The 25,931-nt window shown below is 38.5% G+C and overlaps 3 protein-coding genes across 4 annotated transcripts in view; all 3 read left to right on the top strand.

Annotated features, from left to right (window-relative positions):
* Positions 1–5,979, top strand: part of filip1b (filamin A interacting protein 1b) — a 44,792-nt gene extending 38,813 nt beyond the window's left edge. For both annotated transcript variants that reach the window (XM_073816459.1, XM_073816458.1), the window contains one exon: positions 4,608–5,979. In XM_073816459.1, the coding sequence (XP_073672560.1) occupies positions 4,608–4,645 (38 nt within the window). In that variant the 3' untranslated portion in view covers positions 4,646–5,979. The remainder of the gene's footprint in view (positions 1–4,607) is intronic.
* Positions 5,980–9,047: 3,068 nt separating this feature from the next.
* Positions 9,048–11,092, top strand: cox7a2b (cytochrome c oxidase subunit 7A2b). The gene is made up of 4 exons (XM_073816891.1): positions 9,048–9,117; positions 10,337–10,426; positions 10,580–10,664; positions 10,904–11,092. The coding sequence occupies exons 1-4, from the start codon at positions 9,100–9,102 to the stop codon at positions 10,960–10,962; spliced, it is 252 nt and encodes an 83-aa protein (XP_073672992.1). The 5' UTR covers positions 9,048–9,099; the 3' UTR covers positions 10,963–11,092.
* Positions 11,093–15,489: 4,397 nt separating this feature from the next.
* Positions 15,490–25,931, top strand: part of col12a1b (collagen, type XII, alpha 1b) — a 67,960-nt gene continuing 57,518 nt past the window's right edge. The window contains exons 1-12 of the mRNA XM_073817009.1: positions 15,490–15,559; positions 17,519–17,635; positions 18,264–18,407; positions 18,630–18,686; positions 19,905–20,168; positions 20,257–20,421; positions 20,555–20,728; positions 20,832–21,122; positions 21,200–21,802; positions 22,290–22,568; positions 22,754–23,029; positions 23,896–24,168. Of these exons, the coding sequence (XP_073673110.1) occupies positions 15,490–15,559; positions 17,519–17,635; positions 18,264–18,407; positions 18,630–18,686; positions 19,905–20,168; positions 20,257–20,421; positions 20,555–20,728; positions 20,832–21,122; positions 21,200–21,802; positions 22,290–22,568; positions 22,754–23,029; positions 23,896–24,168 (2,713 nt within the window). The remainder of the gene's footprint in view (positions 15,560–17,518; positions 17,636–18,263; positions 18,408–18,629; positions 18,687–19,904; positions 20,169–20,256; positions 20,422–20,554; positions 20,729–20,831; positions 21,123–21,199; positions 21,803–22,289; positions 22,569–22,753; positions 23,030–23,895; positions 24,169–25,931) is intronic.

The raw sequence follows: 25,931 nt of genomic DNA, 5'->3' as shown, positions 1-25,931 counted from the left end.
TGATGACTAAATATTCCGACAGTGATGGAATTTTATATTATTCCTAAAATTACTCCAATGCCTTTTGTTTCGTTGCAACTCAGTACCACATTCTGAATCAGTTATGATCAATGACACACTTTTGTTTCGTACGGAAATGTTGATACAAATATTTATAAATACAAGCATCACTTTTCTGCTTCTAAACCTTCCCGAATGTCTCACCCCATAGAAATCCATCACTGTAAACATGATTTTTACTTATTTGTACAAACTGAGGAAGAAGTCTAAATTATTGGTAAACAACATCATTTTGCAGATGTAACCTGCATTGAACCCAGAACCCAGAATGACGTTTTTGACACACATTTGTGACTTGAATTGCAAAGATGAAAAAGAAAAAGCAAGCCATTATTGTCAAAACAGCTGGCAACAAAAGTGAGTACAAGTGATAACAGCAGTATGTTGTTTAACCATGCAAAGCCACATGTCCTATTCATCATGATTATGTTTTTGTCTGCTTGACAGGACCATACAAACTTGTGTATCGTATATTAGAGCAGTTAAAATGAGGTGCTTTAGGTACAATTCTTTCATTTTGACCACTGGATGTTCAACATGGCAACTCATGGCAAAGAACTCTCTGAGGATTTGAGAATTAGAATTGTTGCTCTCCACAAAGATGGCCAAGGCTATTAGAGGTTCAGTAACACCCTGAAACCGAGTTACACTACTGTGGTCAGGGTCATACAGAGTTTTTCCAAGATGGGTTCCATTCGGAACAGGCCTGGTAAGGTTGATCAACAAAGTTGAGCACTCGTTCTGTGCGTCAGGTGCAGAACCCGGCTTCAAAAAACAGATGCATGAGTGCTGCCAGCATTGCTTTAAAGGTTGCAGAAGTAGAAGGTCCAGACCATACGCCGCACACTGCAACAAGTCTGTTTGCATGGATGTCCTCCTAGAATGAAGCCTTATCTGAAGCTGGCTCACAAGAAAACACGCAAACAGTTTGCTGAAGACAACCTGTCCAAGAGCATGAATTACTGGAACCATGTCCTGTAGTCTTATGAGACTATAAAATAAACTTGTTTGGCTCAGATGGTGTCCAGCATGTGTGGTGATGCCCTGGTGAGGAGTACCAAGAAAATTGTGTCTTGCCTACAGTCAAGCATGGTGGTGGTAGCATCATGGTCTGGGGCTGCATGAGTGCTGCTGGTACTGAAGAGCTGCAGTTCATTGAGGGAAACATGGATTCCATTCTGAAGCAGAACATGATGCCTCCCCTCTAGAAACTAGGCCGAATTGCAGTTTTCCAACATAACAACCCCAAACACACCACCAAGATGACAACTGCCTTGCTGAGGAAGCTGAAGGTGATGGAGTGGCCAAGTATGTCTCCAGACCTGAACTCTATTAAGCACCTGTGGGGCATCTTCAAGCATATGGTGGAAAAGCACTGTGTGTCTAACGTCCAGCAGCTCTGTGAGGAGTGGAAGAGGATCCCAGCAACAACCTGTGCAGCTCTGGTCAGTTCTATGCTCAGGATGATTAAAGCAGTGGCAGATAACAACGGTGCTAATACAATATATTGACACTTTGGACAAGTTCATTTAGGGTGTACTCACTTTTGTTGCCAGCTATTTTGACAATAATGGCTGTATGTTGAGTAATTTTCAGGGGACAGTAAATCTATACTGCTATACAAGCTGCACATTGACTGCTCTAAAATATATTCATTTCTATAGTATTGTCCCTTGAGAAGATATACTAAAATGGTTGCTGAAATGTGAGGGGTGTACTCACTTTTGTGACATACTGTAGATTGTAGTTTGGTTCTTCATCTGAAAAGATTTGGAGAAATGTAGCAATACATCACTTGTTCACCAATGGAGTAAATGGGTGCCGTCAAAAATGAGACTGCAAACAGCTGATAAAAACATCCCAATAATCCACAAGTAATCCAAACCACTCCAGTCCACCATTTAATGTCTTGTAAAGTGAAAAGCTGCGTGTTTATAAAAAAACAAATCAATGATTTAGGTATTTTAACTTAAAATTGTTCCTTTATAATCCATAATAACTCTTCCTCCAGTGAAAAGTCCATCCTTTGTTGTTCTCTCACGTCAAAATCCACGAACAAATTTGTTTAGAACCATTTTGGACTCTGTTTTTCTTGTAATCTTTGCTGGATCTGTGCATATTTCTCTCTTGATTCAGTTGAAACCACTTTTTTGCTGGAGATAGCAATATTTTGGATAGAGGACTTGGTTTGAAGTTAAAAATGTCTTGATGGATTTGTTTCTCACAAGCATGCAGCTTTTCGCTTCACTAGATCTTAATTGATAGACCGGAGTGGTGTGGATTGTTGTGATGTTTTTAGCAGCTGTTTGGGTTCATTCTGACGGCACCCATTTACTGTAAAGGATCCATTGGTGAGCAAGTCATGGAATGCTACGTTTCTTCAAATCTGATGAAGAAACAAACTCATCTACATCTTGGATAGTCTAAGGGTGAGTAAATGTTCAGCAAATTTTCATTTTTAGGTAAACTCTACAGTCGTGGCCAAAAGTTTTGAGAATTACATAAATATTGGAAATTGGAAAAGTTGCTGCTTAAGTTTTTATAATAGCAATTTGCATATACTCCAGAATGTTATGAAGAGTGATCAGATGAATTGCATAGTCCTTCTTTGCCATGAAAATTAACTTAATCCCGAAAAAAACTTTCCACTGCATTGTTAAGAAGGCTTCAGGGCGTCCAAGAAAGTCCAGCAAGCGCCAGGATGGTCTCCTAAAGAGGATTGAGCTGCGGGATCGGAGTGCCACCAGTGCAGAGCTTGCTCAGGAATGGCAGCAGGCAGGTGTGAGCGCATCTGAACGCACAGTGAGGACAAGACTTTTGGAAGATGGCCTGGTGTCAAGAAGGGCAGCAAAGAAGCCACTTCTCTCCAAAAAAACATCAGGGACAGATTGATCTTCTGCAAAAAGTATGGCGAATGGACTGCTGAGGACTGGGGCAAAGTCATATTCTCCGATGAAGCCTCTTTCCGATTGTTTGGGGCATCTGGAAAAAGGCTTGTCCGGAGAAGAAAAGGTGAGCGCTACCATCAGTCCTGTGTCATGCCAACAGTAAAGCATCCTGAGACCATTCATGTGTGGGGTTGCTTCTCATCCAAGGGAGTGGGCTCACTCACAATTTTGCCCAAAAACACAGCCATGAATAAAGAATGGCACCAAAACACCCTCCAACAGCAACTTCTTCCAACAATCCAACAACAGTTTGGTGAAGAGCAATGCATTTTCCAGCATGATGGAGCACCGTGCCATAAGGCAAAAGTGATAACTAAGTGGCTCGGGGACCAAAACGTTGACATTTTGGGTCCATGGCCTGGAAACTCCCCAGATCTTAAAACTTGTGGTCAATCCTCAAGAGGCGGGTGGACAAACAAAAACCCACTAATTCTGACAAACTCCAAGAAGTGATTATGAAAGAATGGGTTGCTATCAGTCAGGATTTGGCCCAGAAGTTGATTGAGAGCATGCCCAGTCGAATTGCAGAGGTCCTGAAAAAGAAGGGCCAACACTGCAAATACTGACTCTTTGCATAAATGTCATGTAATTGTCCATAAAAGCCTTTGAAACGTATGAAGTGCTTGTAATTATATTTCAGTACATCACAGAAACAACTGAAACAAAGATCTAAAAGCAGTTTAGCAGCAAACTTTGTGAAAACTAATATTTGTGTCATTCTCAAAACTTTTGGCCATGACTGTATGTGGTGTCCTTCTGGTGATGTTACTGTGCTCCATCCAGGCCATCTGCGAGCCAGAGAATGCCGTTATGAAAAATAAGAAACAACATCTGGAGATCTGGAGACCAGCTTAACATCCTGATTGTGTTGTTCTGCCTGATACAAGCTCTGCAATTACACAAATAAAGACAGGGCTTTTAATTTATCTGTTTGGCATCAAAGAAACAGTTTGCCCAAAAAGTGAAAATTACGTCGTCATTTACTCACCCTCATGTTGTGTGACTTTCTCTTCTCCTCCGTGATGTTTTGCAGAAGGTCCAGAATGATCTTTTTCATATGAGGCCTGGTTCTGCCGAGGTCCAAAAAAGCTCTCAAATCGCATTCAAATGTGCTTTCAATTCATTTAAACGACATTAGAGAAGAATGAAAGTCAAATGGGTTTGGAACGACATGAGGGTGAGTAAACAATAACAGCGTTTGTATTTTTAGGTGAACTTTAAAGCTTTTGCGTTTCTTATGAGAATAAGCTGCTGTTTTGTGTGTCACTACCAGGGGCTTTTTAAATCAATTCATTCCTTTTTCACCGCAGCCGACAAACTGACAGTGTTCATTTTCTAATCCATCCATGCGCAATAACAGGCTTTGGCAGGCCGCTGATGACATCACTCGTGAGATAAAGCTCGCTGGATTCAACGGCGCACTGCGATTCCCAGAAAGCGATCGTAAAATTGCTCTGATATTTTCACCATCCATGAACTTGGCCGCTCAAAAGCGCTTAACATGAATGTGAAACTGATTCTTTCCATGCAGTAAGCCGTGGGTTTCAGATGATTGCACTCTTTTCTCGGTAAGCTCACTTTCCCTGTTTTCATCCACAGAGAATGTTGTGCTCCATGTGAATCGAGAGCCGCGCTGAGGCCGTTTCAGATCCGGTCCAAAATATGCCTGACAGAAGGGTCCCTACACCCGCCCTGCATCCACCCTGAATCTGTCAAACCTGGTTCAAGCACAAGGATCTGTAGTGTTGCATCATATATGTATGCATACAGATTATACCAATAATTCAAGACCATAAGACAGACAGACGGCAGACTGCTGAACCCTGGATGCCAGAGAGTAAAGAAAGAGATCCAAATTGCAGAGAACCTGAAAAGTGGCAGCATGTGAGAAGAAGAGAAACCGATATGTTTTTACATGCATTTTGAAAATAAATGCTTCAGTAAGACATGGAAAAATCAACATGAAATCAAAATTGGCCCCATTTACTTTCATATTGTGTTCAGGTCATTGTGACCCTGAGATGATTTTCCTTTTCCCTTAAAATGCCAGTCAATTTTATTGCATTGGAACTAAAACTAAAACTCACAGGATATAACAGCTTCCCAAATATTTTTTTTGTAACACTTTGGTGTTCAGAAATGACCAGCACGCAAAAAAAGCTTTTCTCGTTATGCTGTTATTACAAAATCTTGAATTAAATCTTTTCATCAACGTGTTTTCCTTCAGTTAGCACAGGTTTTGTATTTCTTTTTGGAACGGATTGATGATCTGAGCGTATGCATCTCAGTTTTTATGTAAACATTGGCAAAATGATCCACAAACAATGCTTTTTTTTCAATGAGCTCAGATGAATGAGGACTCCGATCATTCCATTCCAAAAAGAAATAAAAAACCTGTGCATAAGGAAAGAAAACAAGTTAACAAAAAGACCAAATCAAAGATTTGGTAAAAATATAGCATAATAAGAGATTTAAAAGCAATTTTAAAAATCCATTCATTTTTGAACTGGAAACACCGGTAAATCGTGTTAAATATTCTGTTTCACCTGGAAATATGTTGCATTATGCATAAATTGGGCTGTGTCAGTAAGTTCATGTTGACTTTAAGCACTGGTCTGATGTTAAATAATATTGTTTGCTTTGAAAATGACTGGGTAAAGTTCCATACTGCTGCGAGCAGTTTATTGATCGTTTATCAATCTCTGCTAGTATTTAACGGTGGCACTGATGTGTTAAAAGAATGAGAGATGGTCATTTGGGGGAAAGGTGCATGATATTGTATGTTTAGTTAAGTCTGAAAATTAAGGTACTTACCGCACAGAACTGCAATCCACAAAGTCCTCATAATCAACAACTGTATTTAATTTCATTTATAGCATATGACCTCTGTGAATGCAGTATGAGCTCACTGAACTGAAGTGTGTGTCTGTCCTGCATATAAAAATGAGACGTTTACCCAATAAACACATTTATGAAGCATGTGACTTTCTGGTCCAGTGGATGTGTTATAATCTGCTCCATGAATGTTTAAAGTTTAGAGACAAATACACATTTGCATGAGCATGTAGTGCAACCATTGTGAAAAAAAGTAGTGTTTTAATGTAAAATATGACATTATAAGATTTTTAAAATGAATTTACCTTTAAAGTAATCATTTTTGCACGCAAACCCTTCCAAGATCAGTCAACCATCAATGCGTTTGTTTCTTTATGGGAACAGATTTAGAGAAATCCATCACTTGCTCGCCAATGGCTCCTCTGCAGTGAATGGGTGCCGTCAGAATGAGAGTCTAAACAGTTGTTAAAAACATCACAGTAATCCACACCACTCCAGTCCATCAATTAATGTCTTAAGAAGCCAAAAGCTACATGCTTGAAAGAAACAATTCCACCATTGAGACATTTTTCATTTTAAAGTTGCTTCCAGCTAAAATATGAGTCTGCAATCCATAACAGTTTCTCCAGACAGTGACTCATTTGAATGAGGAGAGAAATATGCACGGATCACGTACTGTTTACTAGTGAAAACAGTTCAGAACAGCTCTAAACAAATATGTGGGTGGATTTTGATGTGAGAGGACAACAGGGCTTTACATTTTTTTTGACAACAGTTGACTTTTTCACTGGATTTTTTTTTTCAAATATGGGCTCATATTTTGTCATGATAATCCACAAGTAATCCATGTGACTCCGATCAATGTCTTGAGAGGTGAAAAGCTGTCTGTTTGTAAAAAAAATCATCATTAGGATTATTTTAAACTTCAATAAATTGCTTCCAGTCAAAATATGAGTCTTCTATCCGTAATATTGCTATCTTCAGAGGAAAAGTAGTCTGGCCTGAATAAGGAGATAAATATGCACAGATTAAACACCTGTAATAAGAAGAAACAGTCCAAAACAGTTCTAAACAAAACAAATATGTCTGTGGATTTTGATGTACGAGGACAACAGGGCTTTTTGACTTTTATTTGACAACATTTGACTTTTTCAGCGGATTTTTCAATTATGGACTCATAGGATAATCCACAAGTAATCCACATGACTCCAGTCAATGTCTTGAGAGGTGAAAAGCCACGTGTTTGAAACAAATTAAGATGATTTTAAGTTTCAATAAGTTGCTTCCAGTTAAGATATGAGTCTTCTATTCGTAATATTGCTATCTTCAGTGAAAAAGTAGTCTGACCTGAATCAGGACATACATATGCACAGATTAAACACCTTTTACAAGCAAAAACAGTCCAAAACAGTTCTAAACAAAAATGTTGGTGGATTTTGATGTGAGAGAACCCCTGCTGAAAAAAACAGCTAAAACCAGCCTAGACTGGTTGGCTGGTCTTAGCTGGTTTAAACTGGAAGTAGCTGGTCTCCCTAAGACAAAGTGGCCAAAACCCCTCTAAAATCAGCCTGCTGACCAGCTATGACCAGCTAAAACCAGCCAACCAGCCTAGGTTTTAACTGTTTTATTAGACTTTTTTTCCACAACAGTTTACTATTTTTTACTGGATTTTTCAATTATGGACTCATATTTTGTCAGGATAATCCACATGACTTCAGCCAATGTTTTAAGAGGTGAAAAGCTGTGTGTTTGAAACAAATTCATCATTAAGATGATTTTAAGTTTCAGTAAGTCAAAATATGAGTCTTCTATCCATTATATCACTATCTTCAGTAAAAAAAAGTAGTCTGGCCTGAATCAGGAGATAAATATGCACAGATTAAACACTTTTTACAAGAAAAACAGTTCTAAACAAATATGTGGGTGGATTTTGATGTGAGAGGACAACAGGTTTTTTGACAACTGTTGACTTTTTCCACTGGATTTTTCAATTATGGACTCATATTTTGTCATGATAATCCACAAGTAATCCACATGACTTCAGCCAATGTCTTAAAAGGTGAAAAGCTGTGTGTTTGAAACAAATCCACCATTAAGATGATTTTAAGTTTCAATAAGCTGCTTCTAGTTAAAATATGAGTCTTCTATTCATAATATCGCTATCTTTGGTGAAAAAGTAGTCTGGCCTGAATCAGGAGATAAATATGCACAGATTAAACACTTTTTACAAGCAAAACAGTTCTATACAAATATGTGGGTGGATTTTGATGTAAGAGGACAACGGGGCTTTTTGAGGTTTTTTGACAACAGTTAGCTTTTTCACTGGATTTTTTCAATTATGGACTCATATTTTGTCATGATAATCCACAAGTAATCCACACGACTCCAGTCAATGTCTTGAGAGGTGAAAAGCCATGTGTTTGAAACAAATTCATCATTAAGATGATTTTAAGCTTCAATAAGTTGCTTCCAGTTAAAATATGAGTCTTCTATCCATAATATTGCTATCTTCAGTAAAATAAAAAGTAGTCTTGAAACAGGAGATAAATATGCACAGGTTAAACACAAGAGTCACACAAGTCCTAAACAGTTCTAAACAAATATGTTGGTGGATTTTGGTGTGAGAGGACAACAGGTTTTTTGACAACTGTTGACTTTTTCACTGGATTTTTCGATTATGGACTCATATTTTGTCATGATAATCCACAAGTAATCAGCATGACTCCAGTCAGTGTTTTAAGAGGTGAAAAGCTGTGGGTTTGAAAAAATTGCTTTCAATTGCTTCCCGTTAAAATATGAGTCTTCTATCTCTAATATCGCTATCTTTGGTGAAAAAGTAGTCTGGATTGAATCAGGAGATACATATGCACAGATCAAACACCTTTTACAAGCAAAAACAGCCCAAAACAGTTCTAAACAAATATGTGGGTGGATTTTGATATGAGAGGACAACAAAGATGGTCTTTTTCTATGGAGAAAGTGTTTATGGACTTGACCAAAAGTGACGGTTTTATCTCAACATATTGTGCTCAGCGTCTCTCGCGGTGCTTCTAATTTCCCTTTAGCATTACGATTTTTATCTTTTCATCATGTGTCAGTAAAGAAACATTTTTGGGAATGTGACCTGTATTTTATCAGTTTCTGACGCGGATAAAACAGCTGGGCAGTTGCTCTCCTGAACAGCAGGTGGAGACGTTTCTCTTTCTCTTTCACGGATTTCCTCTGTGTCTCGTGACTTCAGTCCCTCACGCTGAAAATGTTTCGACGCTTTTTGGTAATTATTAAAACGGTTCTGTCTTGGTTTAAGATTGATGATGTATGGTAGTTATAAATGATTTATCATGCTTTAGCGTTGTTTTCCACATCAAAGGTTACTCTTATTAATCTAAGAGTTTGAGGGAGAAGAACTGAAACGCGGGAGTCATGAGGAGTTTGACGTTTTGCACGTCTACAATCAATGAAATCATGATGATTATGATATTTCAATGATTTTATAAGCCCAGATAGAAGCTTTTCTGTTGGTTTAGTTCTGTTGTTATTTTTCTGTTCTGCTGGTTCGTGTTCGTTTAATGGCTGTTAATTTGTAATGTAGTGATTTATATGATTTAACGTTATATTTCCGCTTTCTGCTCACAAAAGTAAACACAGCGGACATTGGAGTTTTTTCAAAATGTGGTCATCCTTAAAATGTCTGAAAGTTCTCCACCTGTGTAAACTTGATACAACTGACTTCATACATCCACTAAAAGTCACCAAAATACCAGCTGATACAAAAATCACTGAGCAAAAGTGAAAGTTAGTGAAGAGGAAAGGTCCTCAGATACAAACACTTGATCTAATGAATGACATCCAGACATTTTTAAGTGCCCTGATGTGTTTTGGCTTGTGTCAACATAAGAAATGAAAAGTGGTAGTAAATGAAGATAAAGGTATCTGACTGTAGAAGGGGGGAAAATACGATTTTGCTATTAGATCTGTGATTTACTTCATATTATGTGGGCTTTTCTGATTGATCATTATAGCCTTCAGTTTTTGTTATTGTCACATGCATTACTGCAGAAATGATTAGTAAGTCTGTAAATTGGCAGTTGTCAATATTACACAGTTCATTTTTGTGATTACTACCAGGAAATTGTCATATAAGAATGATTTCTGAAGGATCATGTCACACTGAAGACTGGAGTATTGATGCTGAAAATGTAGCTTTGCATTACATAAATGAATTACATTTAAAAATAAATAAAAACAGAAAAGATTATTTTAAATTATAACAATATTTCACAATATTCACAGTATTTTTAATTGAATAAATTCAGCCTTGGTGAGCAGAAAAGATTATTTTTTTAACTTCACAGTATATGTTCCTGTAAATCTATATATTTTGAAAGTATATTTCTTTTATCAAAAAAAAAAAAAAAAAAAAAATCAGGTTTTTTCATATTTGTTATGCATCAGTATTTTAAATATTTTTGCCAAACTGTATTTTCCATCAGACTCTGCAGCAGGTTTCCAGGCGGCAGTTTTCCAGCAGCGTCCGCCGGCAGCTGGTCAATAAGGTGCCAGACAAACAGAAACTCTTTCAGGTATGGATCTCACTTTTCTGTAAAATATTATCTCTCAGATGATAAACTAATGTTCCTGACCCCTGATATCTTTACTAATAATTATCATTCTCTCTAAAGGCCTAACAGTTTTATAGGTGCTTATAAAAATGTTGATTTATGTTTCATATTTAGGAGGCCAATGGGATGCCAGTTCATCTGAAGGGAGGAGTTGGCGATGCTGTCCTTTATCGTGCAACTATGGGTCTCACAATGCTAGGTATGTTACTACAAGGTCTTATGGGTAATTGCTACAATACATCGTTGCTTAGGTCCTACCACATTATTGTGTGCTTGCTAGGGTGCTATGAATTCAAGTTTTAAATGCCCATCCGTAATGTCTATATATGGCAATTCATATTCGTACAAGCCGCATAATTTGATATTTAATGTGCTTTAGCGAACACAGTTAATAATCATAGTAAACTCTAATTGCTGCTCATTCATGTCTCTTTTCAGGAACTGCATGTGTCATATATGAACTAGTAAAAGCAGCTCTCCCTCAGAAGAAAGTCTGATGTCAGCTCCTGCCCTCACTTCTGTGGAAATGTGACCTTATGAGCTTTCGCACAATGTATTTATTTAATTTGGAAGGTAAAAGGGACCAAAGTGAGTCGAATAAAATAAACGGTGCCTGTTATAAACAGACCAATCTTGGTTGTTGTACTTTACTCAATGACACTTAAAAAAAATTAAAAGGTAAAAAAATGCATGAAGAAAATTATTAGTTTAGGGCTTTTAAGATTTTTCTATTGCATATTTATTTATGATGCATTTTTTTTTCTTTTGAAAGACCCCAAAAACAAAGGCAAACCATGCATAAATAAAGTTATTATTTTAGGACTGTTAAGATTTTTGCGTTGCACAATTAATTTATTAATGCAAAATGTATATTTTTTTTCTTTTGAAAGAACTCAAAGTCAATATGAATATAGGGAACGAATGCACAATGCAAAAAAGTCCTAAAATATATATTTTTTATAAATTTCTAAGAGGATTTTCCTAATTCTGATTCATAATCGTGGTTACTGATGCGGTTTAGTTGTTTGCCTTCTGATTTTACGCATCGCCTATGAAAAATATTTTAATGATGTGATAATTTTTTTTTTTCTCATAAAGAATATGAAGAAAACAAACTATGTTTTTCCTTCTGAAAGGGTGCGTAATGTCTGTGGTCGGTGTTAATTGATGAAGGGTGTTTATGACTCACGACGCAGCATGTTTTTGATACTGTCTGTTTCTTGGATGCCTTCACCGGTTCCCAAGAAACAAACAGCAGTGTGCACTTCCTTTTAGTACTTCAAAACAATGTGTTTCAAGGCATATGAAATAGTTTCCAAATGCGTGCATATACATCAGAGAAATGCTTTCCCCACTAGAGTTTCACATTTACAGCAACGGTTGATCATTTGATCTCAGTAGAGCATGCCTCAGCATTGGTGGTCTATGCAGTTGAGTTCATATGGAGATGTATCCCATGCATTATTAACAATATGTCCTTTGTGCCCTGATAAAAATGCCTCAGCTCATTGCAGGAGTTCCAACAGGCATGCAAATAATTGCATGCTAATTATAAGACTATAAAACACAGATCATTAATTCTGCAAGTAATCTAAGGAGCATTAGAAGTTCAAGTTTCCCTTGATGAATTGATGCGTTAGCTGTTTCTCTCCAACAAAGACAATTAGGAGATAATGATCGAATTAAAAACAGTCAAGAGCTCAGCTGAAAAAACTAATAAACCTAATGATCAAAAATCAAACTCTATCCCGACTCCCAGTTGGCACCCATGTGTTTCTAAATGCCTAAATATTTGTTCATCAGATGGGTAACAGGAAAGACTTCTTTTATGACTTAATAATGAGATCAAGGATGTAGTTTGGGGGGTGGAAGAGGGTTTTGATTCATAAATTGTGTTAAACATCTTCATCCGCTCTGTGTGTTACTAGATTTGACCACTAGAGGGCTACATATTCAAATAAATGGAACTCCATTGTTGGAAAAACTGATCTACAAGATCAGAATGAACTGTCAACGGTGCAGATACTGTGATGGTACATTTCCAATAAATAACTAAAAAATTTAAAGGCACAATGACAGGGCCAAAAAATTGTCATTTTGGTTTTATGTTAGTGTTTTGTACTTAAAATGTAATTTAGTTAGTTAATAACTAACCACAAAAGTTCGTTCTTGTCAGAATCTTTTTTTTTTTTTTTTAATTAACAAACTACAACAAAGATATATATAAATATAACAAGACATCCAAACAAAATAAAATAAATAACAAAAATAAATAAATAAAAGGTTTACATTTTACAGTTTAGATGCAAGTATGCAAAGATACAATTTGACAAAAAAAAAAAAAAAAAAAAAATATATATATATATACATACATACATATACACACATATACATACACACCTACAATGTATATAAATTCACTTTTCGATCAACTTTAACTCTTCAGCAAATACAATTGTATCTTTACATTTTTTACTATCAATACATTGAAGAGAATCTAGATATGAATGAAAATCAATCATAAAAACCTTTAAACAAGGTTTAGAATTATTTCTTTTACTTTTATGAATATGAAATTTTCCAAATAAAATAATCAGATTTAACATAAAATTAACAGATATACTTTTAGATTCAAAATATATTAAAACATCCTTTGAAGTCAGATCACAACTATAACCAGTTTTATCTTGGACGTACAAAGATAATTCTTCCCAAAACTTTTTTGAATGACAGCATTCATAAATTCTTGTCAGAATCTTTACACAATTACCGAAAAGTATTGACGTTGGCGTGAGGATGTTACCATAGCAACCGTCCGCTACAGCGCTATCCGTTGGGCGTTAAATCGCAAATATATGTGTAATTATTTATAAAAACCGTATGTATTTACATGACTAAGTTGTATACAAACGTTACTGTAATTTTTTGGTTGTTTTGATGTTGTCGTGTTTGCTTTAATGTGCCAGGAAACATCGTAAAATAACTTTTACTGGAGCGAGACGAATCGCCTCAGATTCCGCTCCGAAAATGACCGGCAGACATTTATTTGAAGAGGTTCGCCCACTGAAAATCATCGTGTAATTACTTTAATAGTTATTTCTAACATCCTAAGGTTGTAAATGAGTTCCAGTTTCGTAGTCTGCGGATTCGCAAAAACTTTAAAAATAGTCCCGAATTAGCGATTCCTTTTGAATGTCGTCAGGAATATGTATCCAATAGTAATCCCCGCTGAAACCCGAAACATCGATGAGTGACATGGTGCAGGAATGCCGAAAATATGCGCGACTTTCCAAAAGCGCATCCCAACACATCCATCACACGGACATGTGACGTCAGAGCTCCGGGTTCGGGATCAGCCCCCTGTTAAGAAGCACATTCTGGTCTGAGATCCTGTGCATTTGGAAACAGCCTTCACGAGCTGTGGGGTGACCAGACCCTCCTCTTCATTTCCATCCCCATCATACAGCATCACGGAGAACCTCTGCCTTTCTGAACAGACCTTTAAAATACCCAATCTGAATTTCCCACCTTCATTCAACCAGTTTTGTGATGTATTGAAAGTTTTTGGAAAGTTGGGTAAGTCTTCACGTGGAGTTGATTTTTTTCCCATTTATTGATGTTTGTTCATATGTATGAATGAGAGTGTTATTGCTCTTAAATTTAAGTCGTTGGAGATGTGATGTGAAATGATGGATGAGAGCACACTGACCCATTTTCAGCAGCTCTGATCACTTTTTCCATTGACGGTCGTGTGGTGATTTCATTTTTTCCACCACCCTGTCATTGTGCTCTTTTAAAGTAGCTTGGGATAATGCATATTTTATTTTGTTGGGACGTCTAGACCACTTGTATGATTCAAACCGCTGTGATTTTCTTTGGTGAGCGTTTTTGATGTCGATTTACCTAATTCCCATGCTTAATACAGGTAAAGTGGGACTACTGGTAAAGTAGTTCCTTTCTGTGTTTAGTGGTGTTTTTCTGTCAAGTCTAGCATCATATTTTACAAGAGCACTAGTGACAAATGATCAAAAAGTGTTAGAAAGTGTGATTTTTAAGACTTATGTTTAATTTTTCATTCAACTTTACTTGATTTCTTACGCTGTTAGAACACCAAACCCAATATATATCATGGGCACAATGCATTGTTAAAAGTTTGGCTCACACTTTGCATGTCCTTTCACTTTTTCATTTTATTTAAAAAATGCTTACATTTTAAGTTAAAAGTGCATATGACCAAGTGTATGTCTTAGCTCCTGTACGTCTTTTCCACTATTTGATTTACCCTTTTGCCCTATTTGGGTTTGTAGAACACTGCTTGAAATTATTTTTGCAGAGCAAAAATGAATTAGAGAATAATAGTAATGAACAACATGTACTTCATGTGTAAGTATTTTGTGAGCTGCTTTAATTATTTAAAGTAATATGCAATATATGTAACAGAGACCAAGCACAATGCCAAAGTTTAGAGACAGAGCGCTAAAATTGCTCTCAGGATGTAAAGTCTAAATTTTTCCAGGCACAACAGGGGGCGCAGGAACCCTGCCGAAAAGTTTTTCGATCCCTGATGTGTAGGATCCTAAATCAGGCAAATTTCCAGACAATTGCATATAGTCTATGAACTCAGAGTTTCCAACGTTAAACAGATGAATCAGCAGAGTTCGCAGTTACATACAGCATAGGCAGTTTATAATCGTTTTGCCATTAAAATGCTGCAGGGAATGTTTTTCTAAGACCCACAGTGACTTATTTTACTTAGTGCCTCTGTTTTATGAACTTTTTCCAAAATATTTGGACACTTAACCATGGAAAACCAATTTTTCTTCTGTTGACCAGAGAAACAGCTGGAATTTTGAATAAAAAAATAATTAAAATCAGATTCGAATGAGATCTCTTGCAGTGAACTGTGCTGGAGTCGTGTGTATAGTCTTTTTGTTGTCTTTTTCCCTCTGATTGATTTATGAGAAAAGTGTGTGATTTGGTTGATTTTTCAGATTGATTGATGTTCTGCTGATACTGGGGTGAAGATGTCGGTCACGCGTTTGGCAGCGGCCGCTCTCCTAACACTCACAGTACTGACATCAGTGAGAGCACAAGGTAATAAAGAAGCCAACAATTCTCTCCTCATTCACCTTGTTAAATTAAAAGTACTCTATTTCAATAGTTTAGAACACAGTCTATTATTTCTATTTCAAAATATATGCATATTAACTAAATTAACTGTTCTGGTGTGCTCATTTTCATTTCAGAAAAAAGGTTTACATTCATTTACATTAATATATTCACGTTAATGTGAATAAATATGCATTTCAATGTGTAATGTCTCTTTTTAGACACTAGGGCGGACACTGATCAAGGACTTTCACTGTCCTAAAAGATTTGTTTCAAACAGTTGGTGGTGTTTATGATAGTGAAAATGAAAATGTATGACAGCACAAGATATTTGATTAGATCTAAGAAATGTCCACTGTAATGTTTTCAATTATAGGGTAGAACATACTGCTTAAGACCCATGATCAGCTGCAGGATACCAGACGTCTCAGCCAGACAGATTCGCATTTAACTTTTTCCTCTAGTAAAACACTTTTTCATGTATTTTAATATTTATATGTTTCAGTAACTGAGCTCTTGGTAGGTTTGAACAGGCAGTAAAACTGTGATTTAACCATTTCAAATCAGGGCATTAAAGCACACATCGCCAGCGTTCAGTGGAAAGTATAGTGGAACATTTTACAGCTTTTACTTGAGAAAAAAAAAATCTTAACGTTGAGGCCAAGTTTCCCTTCTCCACTTTCCGCACTCTTAGGGAACAAAAAGACAAAATATGAGCCCTTTTTTTCTCAGGAAAGTGAGAGCAAGAAGTAATTGTGTTCTCAATGCTGCGTTACGGAAAAATAAGAAAAGTCTTTGTTTAAACATGTTCCACTAATATAAAATATGACAGCCAGAAAAATACCTTAACCAACACTGTCACTTTCTTACTTGACATCGTTTTTATTAGATTTAGACAAACTAAATGTCGTTAAATGGTCTTCCAAAGAGCTTGAATTGTTCAAAAGCCATGGAATTTTGGTTGCACCAAATCTGGTTTGGAACGGATGAACCCCAAAACAGAAAAACGATTCTAGAATGGGTGATGAACGAGTGGTGTGTGTTTGATTGTGGATGTGTGCGATGGAACCCATTTGGAGTCAGAAATGGAACCGATTGTGACATCGGGTCAGCCAGGTTGGTAAATCTTGATTTTGGTGAACCTGTTCCTGGTCAAGCTTAAGCCCTGGTCAAAGTTTGACCAGAGCCGCGGCTTCACAAAATATTTTATTGTGATATTCCGACATGCACACAATACGTTCCACACAGATACTGAGCTTCCAAACACAAAATTCCACAAGAATATCACTTTAAAATATTTCAAAGTTCTCTACATGTGCGTCTTGTACATGAAGTCCTTTTAGCCCCACAAGTTGTTGCAGACAACTTTTCATGTACAAGTGCATGAATCTTGTAGTTCATCTAGACTGGTGCGTCCCGTGTTACATAACCTCTTTTTTGTTTATATATTCACTTGTTTGTCACTATCCTATATCTTCATATTTCATTAAAGGTTGTCGTTGTGCACCTTTTTTAGCGGTTTGCAATGGAAAGTGACCACTTGTCAAAATGTCAATTCAAGTCCATTGTACAATCAACACTTCTTGTCTATGTGTGACGACAGCTATTCAGGCAGTTCAACAGAGCACATCTGGCTGTGTTGGACTGACTGCAACGAATGCATGCACGTCACGAGTTATGGCCCGGTGTAATGTTTTGTAGAGGTCTTTCTGAAACGCGCTTTACGTGTCTATGCTTGAGTAGTCAATGGCCCTTCGGTCAGACAGCTCAAACAGATGTCATTTTGACCCAAAATGGCCGCCGTCCACTTTGTTCCATGTTGCCTTGAGTCCTTCTCCAACTTTGCTGTTGGGATTTTGTCCATAAACCTGTGTGCTCCTCTCATAAATACAACTTTTGGAATGGTTTCTTGGAAATAACTTGATTCACCTTCTCTTTCCACAGTAACGCCTCCATCAGACTTGAGGTTTAAGATTTTAAATGAAAACACAGTGCAAATGATATGGAAGCAACCGCTGTCAAGAATTGAGGGCTTGAGAGTAGTAGTGACATCAGATACAGGTAGGTGAAAACGTGAAAGCACCGCACATATTGAAATTGTAACGCCAGCGTAAAACATTTGAAATCCATTTTACTTCTGTGACGTCTTTGAGAATGAAAATGCATATTCAAAAAGGAAAAATAAATGACAAAACTCATTTTTCTCAACTGGCAGTGAATTGGATTTTGAAAAGTGTAGTATGAAAATAAAACTTGACTTCATGACAATTCTACATAATGCTAAGGGTTGTTCAGACCTGCAATGGTCGTCTCATGATCTACTGCCATTGTGCCCTTAAGCAAAGCACTTAACCTTACCTCGAAGGTAACTGTCCCTGTAGTAAGTGTACTGTATGTGGCTTACGATAAGAAAGCATCTGGTAAACGACTGGTAACCTTTAAACTTACTGCCACAGGCAACTCTTAGAAAATGCGTTCTGGCGTGCCCTTCAAAAATGATTTAACATGGACTGTTAGTCATCGCTTGTCTTGGGAAGTCATTAATGTTTCTGTAATCCAGCTCTCATGTGTCTAGACTAGATTTATCTACTTATAAATTAAGGTTCGCTAGATGCTATCTTCGTGCAGATTGTATATCATGATATGACATTTAAACATTGTAAATGCAAATATTACCTTCTCTCTGTAGAAGAGCCTATTAAAGAATTCACACTACCTCCATCCGCAACCAAAACCTCCATCAGAGATTTGACCCCCGATGTGGATTATGTTGTTACGATAATTTCATATTCTGGAACGGAGGAGAGTATACCAATCTCTGGGCAAATTACAAGTGAGTGGCAAGCCATTTTATTCCTTAAGTTTTTTCTTGAGCATGGTTGACACTGTCATGGAAGGCCTAGAAGTCAGGAAATTATTCTGTACATGTATTTATTTGGTTGATTAGTTGATTGCAATCTCTTGAAAGGAAAGGCAAATCATTGGCCAGAAGGAACAGTTTTAATGGACGGCATTCATTTACTTGAATATTTATTGATTTTTGTTTCTGTTTCAGTCCAATCAAGTGGTTTTGAAGGAGGTACCAGAAAGCCTCAGGTCTCCGATGCAGTCAGTAAGTACAAACCTCCAGGCTCTTTCCATTTCTATGCAATTGCTGCATTTTATCGGGAGTTTCCATATTAGCCGGTACGCAAATGTGTATATGTCTTTGTTTTGTTCCAAATTTATGACTCCTGATAACAATTTAGCTTGTTAGTCAGCATTAACTTTTCCAGACATGATAAACTGAGCCAGCGTTTCCAACATGGATTTTGGGTGAGAGATTATAAGTGGCCCCTTTGCGCCTGATTTATAAAAAAAAAAAAAAAACAGAACCTCTCGCAATGCAGAAAATGGAAAGCATTACAGCTCCTCTCTTTACAAGAGCGCTGCGGCCGCGTCCCCCAGATGAAGGTGAACAGCTTCACTTTTCCTTTCCTACATTAAGCAGAAGTGGAAAATACAATCACCCCTTACTCCCGCCCCGAATACCATAACAGTTAGTTAGCATGACTTCTGCAGATGACTCGCTAACAAAACCCAGTCTCAACGCCCCAGTGCTTCCCCTCTGCTGGTGCAAGTGGAAAATAAGTCAATCTAATTAGCGTAGTAAAGGAAGGCAAGATACAATATGTCAACAACTTCCTGTCCTGTCTCGTCTGCTATAAAGGTTTGGCAACATCTAACTAAAGATGTAGCCGAGACAATCCATTCAAGGGCAGCAAATTCCACAAACTGTGGTTGAGAGCAAATATGATTAAAAGATGAGGAATTTTTCCAAACCATGTGGAGGAATGGAGTTCATTTATGGAGTTCAAGAGAGAGCGAAGGACAAGTAAAGACTCGCCTAAAAACATTACGAATAGAGACACACTCAACCCATATGTCAGTGAAGGAATGAGTTGTAACCAGTGTATATTGCATAATAGATAAATGTGGTGCTGATAAATGTGCTATGCTGGATGTTTCTCTTCTTTGTACATGCAAATTTTTGTATGGTTTGATTTACACTCACACTTACCGTGTTAATTAACACATACTGTAGACCTTTTTACGTATGTACAACATTTATGACATACAAATCTATAAAACCCACATGGTGTTATAACACTAAATGATTTGGTCCCTTTTTTGAAATAGAAAAAGAGCTTAGAAATTTAGAGTTGTGTGCCAAGTGTGTCTGGCAAAACTATTAAATGGTTTACATTTTGAAAGCTTTGCATCCTTTTCAAAAGTTCATCCCATTTTCCAAAGCTTTGATAGCTTCTGACTCTCTAACTCTTTTTCCCAGAATGCTCACCAAGTGCCATTGCTGACCTTGTGTTCCTTGTGGACGGCTCTTGGAGTGTCGGGCGGGAAAATTTTAAATTCATCCGCAGCTTCATAGCAGCCATGGCAGGCGCGTTTGACCTCGGAGAGGACAAGACTAGAGTGGGTGTGGTTCAGTACAGCACGGACACCAGAACTGAGTTTAACCTTAACCAGTTTTATAAACGACCCGAGCTGCTCAGAGCCATAAACAGTCTGCCGTACAAGGGCGGCAACACCATGACAGGTAAGAAATTCACATTTATATTACTGCTGAACAACAAAGTTATAATCAAATTTCAAGTCTCAGTGATGGTTTTGTGATTTTTGTGCAGGCGAAGCCCTGGACTACCTGCTGAAAAACTTGTTCACGGAGGCCTCCGGTGCTCGTAAGGGATTCCCCAGAATTGCCGTAGTTATTACAGATGGGAAATCTCAGGACCCCGTGGAGGGTTACGCCAAGAGGTTGAAAAACGCTGGAGTGGAAATCTTCACTTTGGGTATGTGGTCTTTCATCACTGCTATTTTTCATAGTCTGGATTTCTTCTGCATTCTAACAGTTCTGGGTAGTTTTCAAGAAACCCTTAAAAAGGAATTCTGAGAGATGACGCATTATTTATTATTTTTATTCAGGGATCAAAGAAGCAGATGAGGAAGAGCTGAAACAAATGTCTTCAACACCCTACAGATCGCACGTGTACACCGTGCCAAACTTCGATATGATCAAAGCTGTGGAGAAATCGCTCATCACGCAGGTGTGCAACAGTGTGGATGACCAGCTGAACTCGTTGGCTAGCGGCGAGGAAGGTAAACAAACAATAACAACTGTAAATCTGCTTTAGCAGGTTTATTAAACACAACCCCCAGCCTTAAACATGACCCCATTTTTCCTCTTTCTGTTTATTTGCAGTTGTTGAGCCAGCGTCAAACTTGCATGTCACAGAGGTTGCGTCCAAGTCAATGCGGGTGACGTGGGATGCATCTATAGGGGATGTGACTGGATACAAGGTGCAGATGGTTCCCATGCTGGCTGGCAGCAAACGCCAGGAGCTGTATGTTGGGCCGACTCAGACCTCTGTGAATGTGAGAGACTTGTCCCCTGATACAGAGTATGAGATCAGCTTGTTTGCACTCAAAGGTCTGACACCCAGTGAGCCAGTTATGGCAATGGAGAAAACCCAGCCTTTGAAAGTATCACTAGGTGAGGAAAGGTCCAAACTATTCACTTTCATCCATTGATTAAATAGTTGTTTGACCAGCAAACTCTTTCACTTTTAGAATGTTCTCTCGGTGTGGATGTACAAGCCGATGTTGTTCTTCTGGTTGACGGTTCATACAGTATTGGACTGGCGAACTTCGCTAAAGTTCGAGCTTTCTTGGAAGTCCTGGTCAACACTTTTGACATTGGGGCCAACAAGGTTCAAATCAGCTTGGTCCAATACAGCAGAGACCCACACACCGAGTTCTACCTGAACACTCACCACGATCTGAGCGCTGTGGTCAAAGCCGTGAGAACGTTCCCCTACCGCGGAGGCTCCACGAACACCGGCAAAGCTATGACGTACGTGAGAGACAGGATTTTTGTTCAAACCAGAGGCGCTCGTGCAAACGTACCTCGCGTTATGATTCTGATCACCGATGGGAAGTCCTCGGATGCTTTCAAAGACCCAGCGGCTAAGCTTAAGAGCACGGATGTAGAGATTTTCGCAGTGGGCGTCAAAGACGCTGTCCGCTCGGAGCTGGAGGCGATTGCTAATCCTCCAGCGGAGACCCACGTGTACACCGTGGAGGACTTTGATGCTTTCCAGAGGATTTCCAATGAGCTAACCCAGTCCATCTGTCTGAGAATTGAGCAAGAGCTCCTGAACATCAAGAGAAGAAGTGAGTAGTGTCTGAGTTTACCACTAACTGCTGTTAAATTTGTTGGGCTTTGAGTCTGGACGTGCATAGAACCATTATGTTTCGAACTCTAGTTTTGCACCAATTTGGACTAAAGATTGAAGGGTTAGTTGATGCAAAAATGGAAATTTTCTCATGTTGTTCCTATCTCATATGACTTTCTTTCTTTCTTTCATGGATCACGAAAGAACTTATTTAACATAATGTCCAAGCTGCTCAATTCCAAACCATGAAAATAGTAATAACAGAAGCTGCCAAACTCCAAAACTAACAAGTACTAGTTGCGTGCTGTATTTTAAATCTTTTGAAGTCATTCCATATCTTGGTTTTAGAAACAGGCCAACTTATAAAATCTATTAGGTAACACATACTGCCTGTGCCTGTAACTTTACTGTAACTCTTTTTGGCATTAAACTGGGATGGCAATCGAATGGAGCCTCATTTATTTTGGTTCTGTTCTCTCTTCTAGGTCTAGTTGCACCGAAGTCTCTGACCTTCTCAGAGGTGACCTCCAGGAGTTTCCGAGCTACTTGGTCAATAGATGCAGTGGATGTGCAATCCTATCTACTGCAATATAGGCCTGACACTGATTCAGATGTAGGCTACATCTCTGTCTCTGTGCCGGGAGACACCGCTACGACTGTCTTGCATCATCTTACTCCAGTCACAAAATACGAAGTCAAGGTTTATGCCCAATATCAGAAGGGAGAAAGCTTTCCAGTATCAGACTATGAGACCACACTTGAAGGTGAGTGTCCGTTTTATATAAAAGTTAGCTAAGCTAAATACTGTTGGCATTCCTTTTGGAACTTTTAAAGGAACTGTTTAGCCAAATGTTGTTAATCAAATGTTGATTCATTTTTAAAAGTAAACTCTGCCTTTAAAAGTCAAAACAGGAACCTTTTTGTGACCCTTATGTTCTGATTTGTGCAGAACAAGGATCTGTGAACAACCTGAGGGTCTCTGAAGAGACCACCAGCAGTTTCCGTGTCTCATGGGGAGCGGCTTCCGGTCCGGTGGTGCGGTACAGACTCACATATGCCCCGGTCCAAGGGGACAGTGGGTTGTTAGAAACCGCAACGGATGGCCTTGAGACTACCATTATTCTGCAGCAACTTTACCCGGTTACTACCTATCGTGTCACTGTGGCAGCCGAATACCCGTCAGGAGTTGGGCCTGAGATGCAGATTGATGGAACGACGAAAGAAGGTAATTTGGAACAATTAACAGACTTCCCCTCCAAAATACTATGCCCAGCCAGTGAGATTGATTGTTTGAAGGCATGATACCACGGGATTATGAGCCTGAATTAATTTGACTGGAATTTTACGTGGGAAAGTTCCAGTTCAGAACTTTTTTTACATACCCAAGGCCAAGGGAGTGTTCACATACTTCCTGGTCATTGTATAAACTGAATTATTAGATTATTAGCCACAGTCAACTAGATTTGCATTTGTTTAAGAAGAATGCCCTCTCATTGCATTTTCAGTAGTTGATTCCTAGGTATTTATAGATTTGTGAGACTAGATTGGGTGTGATCTCTGGAATTTACCTTGATTGGTTGAGCAGCCAAACACCTTAATTGAGTGGAAAATCAAAGTTGATTTTGACAAACTCCATGAGATGTTTTCCAGAATTTCTTTCATTGAGTTGGCGAAAAATGTCTGTTTGGTTAGGCAAAACCTCTGGGTTCTTTATCAAGTCTGAGAGTAGTTAGTGTCCAAGTATGAGCCAGCTGCGTCCTAATAGCTGCCTGCAGCAATGCAGCTGCAGTCTGTCCACAGTTATAATCTGCAAAGGACAAATCCCAGATCATGACTTTCGACGCCTGTGTTTTATCTCTGTATTGTCTCTGTTCCAAAGATTAGTTTCTAACTCCTGTTTCATCAGTTTCTTAGTTGTGCTTCTTTTTTTTGAAAGGCATGATTCCTCAAAACTGATGAAACTGATTCATCAGTATTGTAATTTTTTTAACTGGTGGATGATAAAACGATTGAAAATCAACCTTAGACTTTGAAGGAGGGACCATTAGGGTTATTTTGTTTCTAACTCCTTTCTCTTCTTAAATCTGATAGAACGTGGCTCGCCGAGAGACCTGCGTGTTTCTGACGAAACCGTGTCATCCATGCAGCTGTCCTGGGCTGCGGCGCCAGGAAGAATTTCTCAGTATCGCGTGTCCTACCAGCCCACGGAAGGTGGTGAGATGAAAGAAGTGACCGTTAAGGGGGACACCACAACAACCTTGCTAAAGAATCTCCAATCAGGCACAGAGTACCAGCTGGCCGTGAGGGCACGCTACTCCTCTGGGTTAGGAGAGCCACTGCAGGGCACAGGAACCACACTAGAAGGTACAGACAAGCACTTACATAGCATTCCTGTAAGAAACACAAAATATGTGCAATGTTATCTTAAGGACACAACCCATTTGTTGAAAGCTCAGGGCTGGTAACTGGAAGGTTGCTGGTTCAATCCCAACAAAGGAGAGGGCTGTAAGCCAGGATCGTACACAAAAACTAATAAAGTCTTCTAAAACCATACAGCCAGAAAAGCTATATTTCGCCAGCCTACATTTTTTTTTTCATTGTTGATCATTTGTAAATGAAAACATATGGTGGAATTGAACCAGCAACTTTCCAGTTACTATTCCTTTAACCCTAGGCTCCTGTATGCTGCCTTGGATAAAGTCATGTGCAAAATTACATTAGCACATGCGTTTCTGAATAGCAGAGGATATATCCCAGACATATCCCATTTCTCCCAAGGAATAATGCTTAAATTGTGAAATTATTGTAAATTATATACTCTTTTGTGTAACTGCAAAAAGCACTCATTGAACTCCCTGTGAGTGCATTGCAGAGCAGAATTTGAGTACATTATTTTGGATCAAGTCTAGGGGCATTTTTAACATCCTCAGCTCCTGTCAGAAAAAGGATAAACAAATAGGTTGAACAGAGTTGAGCGATTATACTGCTCCTTCTTTCATTCACTCTAAATGAACAGCTCACAGGTCTTTTGGGGTTTCAGAAGACCGAATCTTAAGCTACAGCAACATGGCTACAGTATCTGCAAATTAAATTACCAAGACAAAAGCTTGCCCAGGTTCTTAAATCACTGAATTCCGGTAATCTTATGTCACTGAACCTTCAGTGTCAGATTCGAGGGCCAAAGATCAGAGCCCAGAAGGAGTCGAAAGGCTCTGAGTGATGGAAAACCTTTTAAAGGGGTAGTTTAACCAAAAATCAAAAGTCTGTCATCATTGAGCATGCAAGAAGTACTCTGGGCTGTCAAGAGTACTTTTTAATGAAAACATATAGTGACCAAAAATGTGTGCTGAAGCTATAACTCTTCATCTGTTTCAGTCATGTGGACCTGCTATGGCTCAAATACAATGATTAACACTTTTTCTCTCAATCTTTGCTCATGTGTTTTAGCAATCACTGCCATTACTTTATCAAGCTGATGGTCATAAATATGGCAGATGAGCTGAGAAGCCATGTGACTGAAATAGATCTGCTTCAGAAGACTTGGGATATAGTGACTGAGTTTTGTCTTTTGTGGAGAGATGAATGATTGTTTGAATGAGAGTAGCTGTGTATTGAGAGTTTGTTTATGGTCAGCAAGAGTTTTGGCCTTGGTTGTATCATGTAGTGGTTTGTGTAGCATTCAGAAGTCCTGTTCTCGAAATCTGATCTGTAAGGAGCGCAGCGCTATGGCTTGATTATGGACTGACATTGAAGATTACGAGATGCTGATTTTGGTTTCTGCATTCGTCCATTGAGACTCTGCGGGAGCTGGACTAAATGAAGTTCTTTAATGCAGATAGTTACGTAATTCAGGAACTATGCAGCTCTGGAACAAAGGAGTAGAGCAGTCACCCAGACATCTCTGTTCCTTCCTTTGTATCCTCAAGAGGATAAGCATAAGGAGGAGCATGAAAGATTTCCGTTCTGTCCCCAATCTGATGCAGGTGTGTGTTGACCTGGCTCTGGTCCAGTTTATGACCTAGCGTGTCCATTTGTAGAGCAGAGAAAGCCTACAGTCCCAGATGCTACGTGCATTTTGAGATAATTCACGCTGTCTTAGTTAATCATTGACCTGTCTGTGTGGAGCA

This window comes from Garra rufa, chromosome 13, assembly GCF_049309525.1.
Source record: "Garra rufa chromosome 13, GarRuf1.0, whole genome shotgun sequence".
NCBI classification, from domain to species: domain Eukaryota; kingdom Metazoa; phylum Chordata; class Actinopteri; order Cypriniformes; family Cyprinidae; genus Garra; species Garra rufa.
Note: the sequence above shows the minus strand (reverse complement) of the source record. Positions and strands in the feature narration are given on the sequence as shown.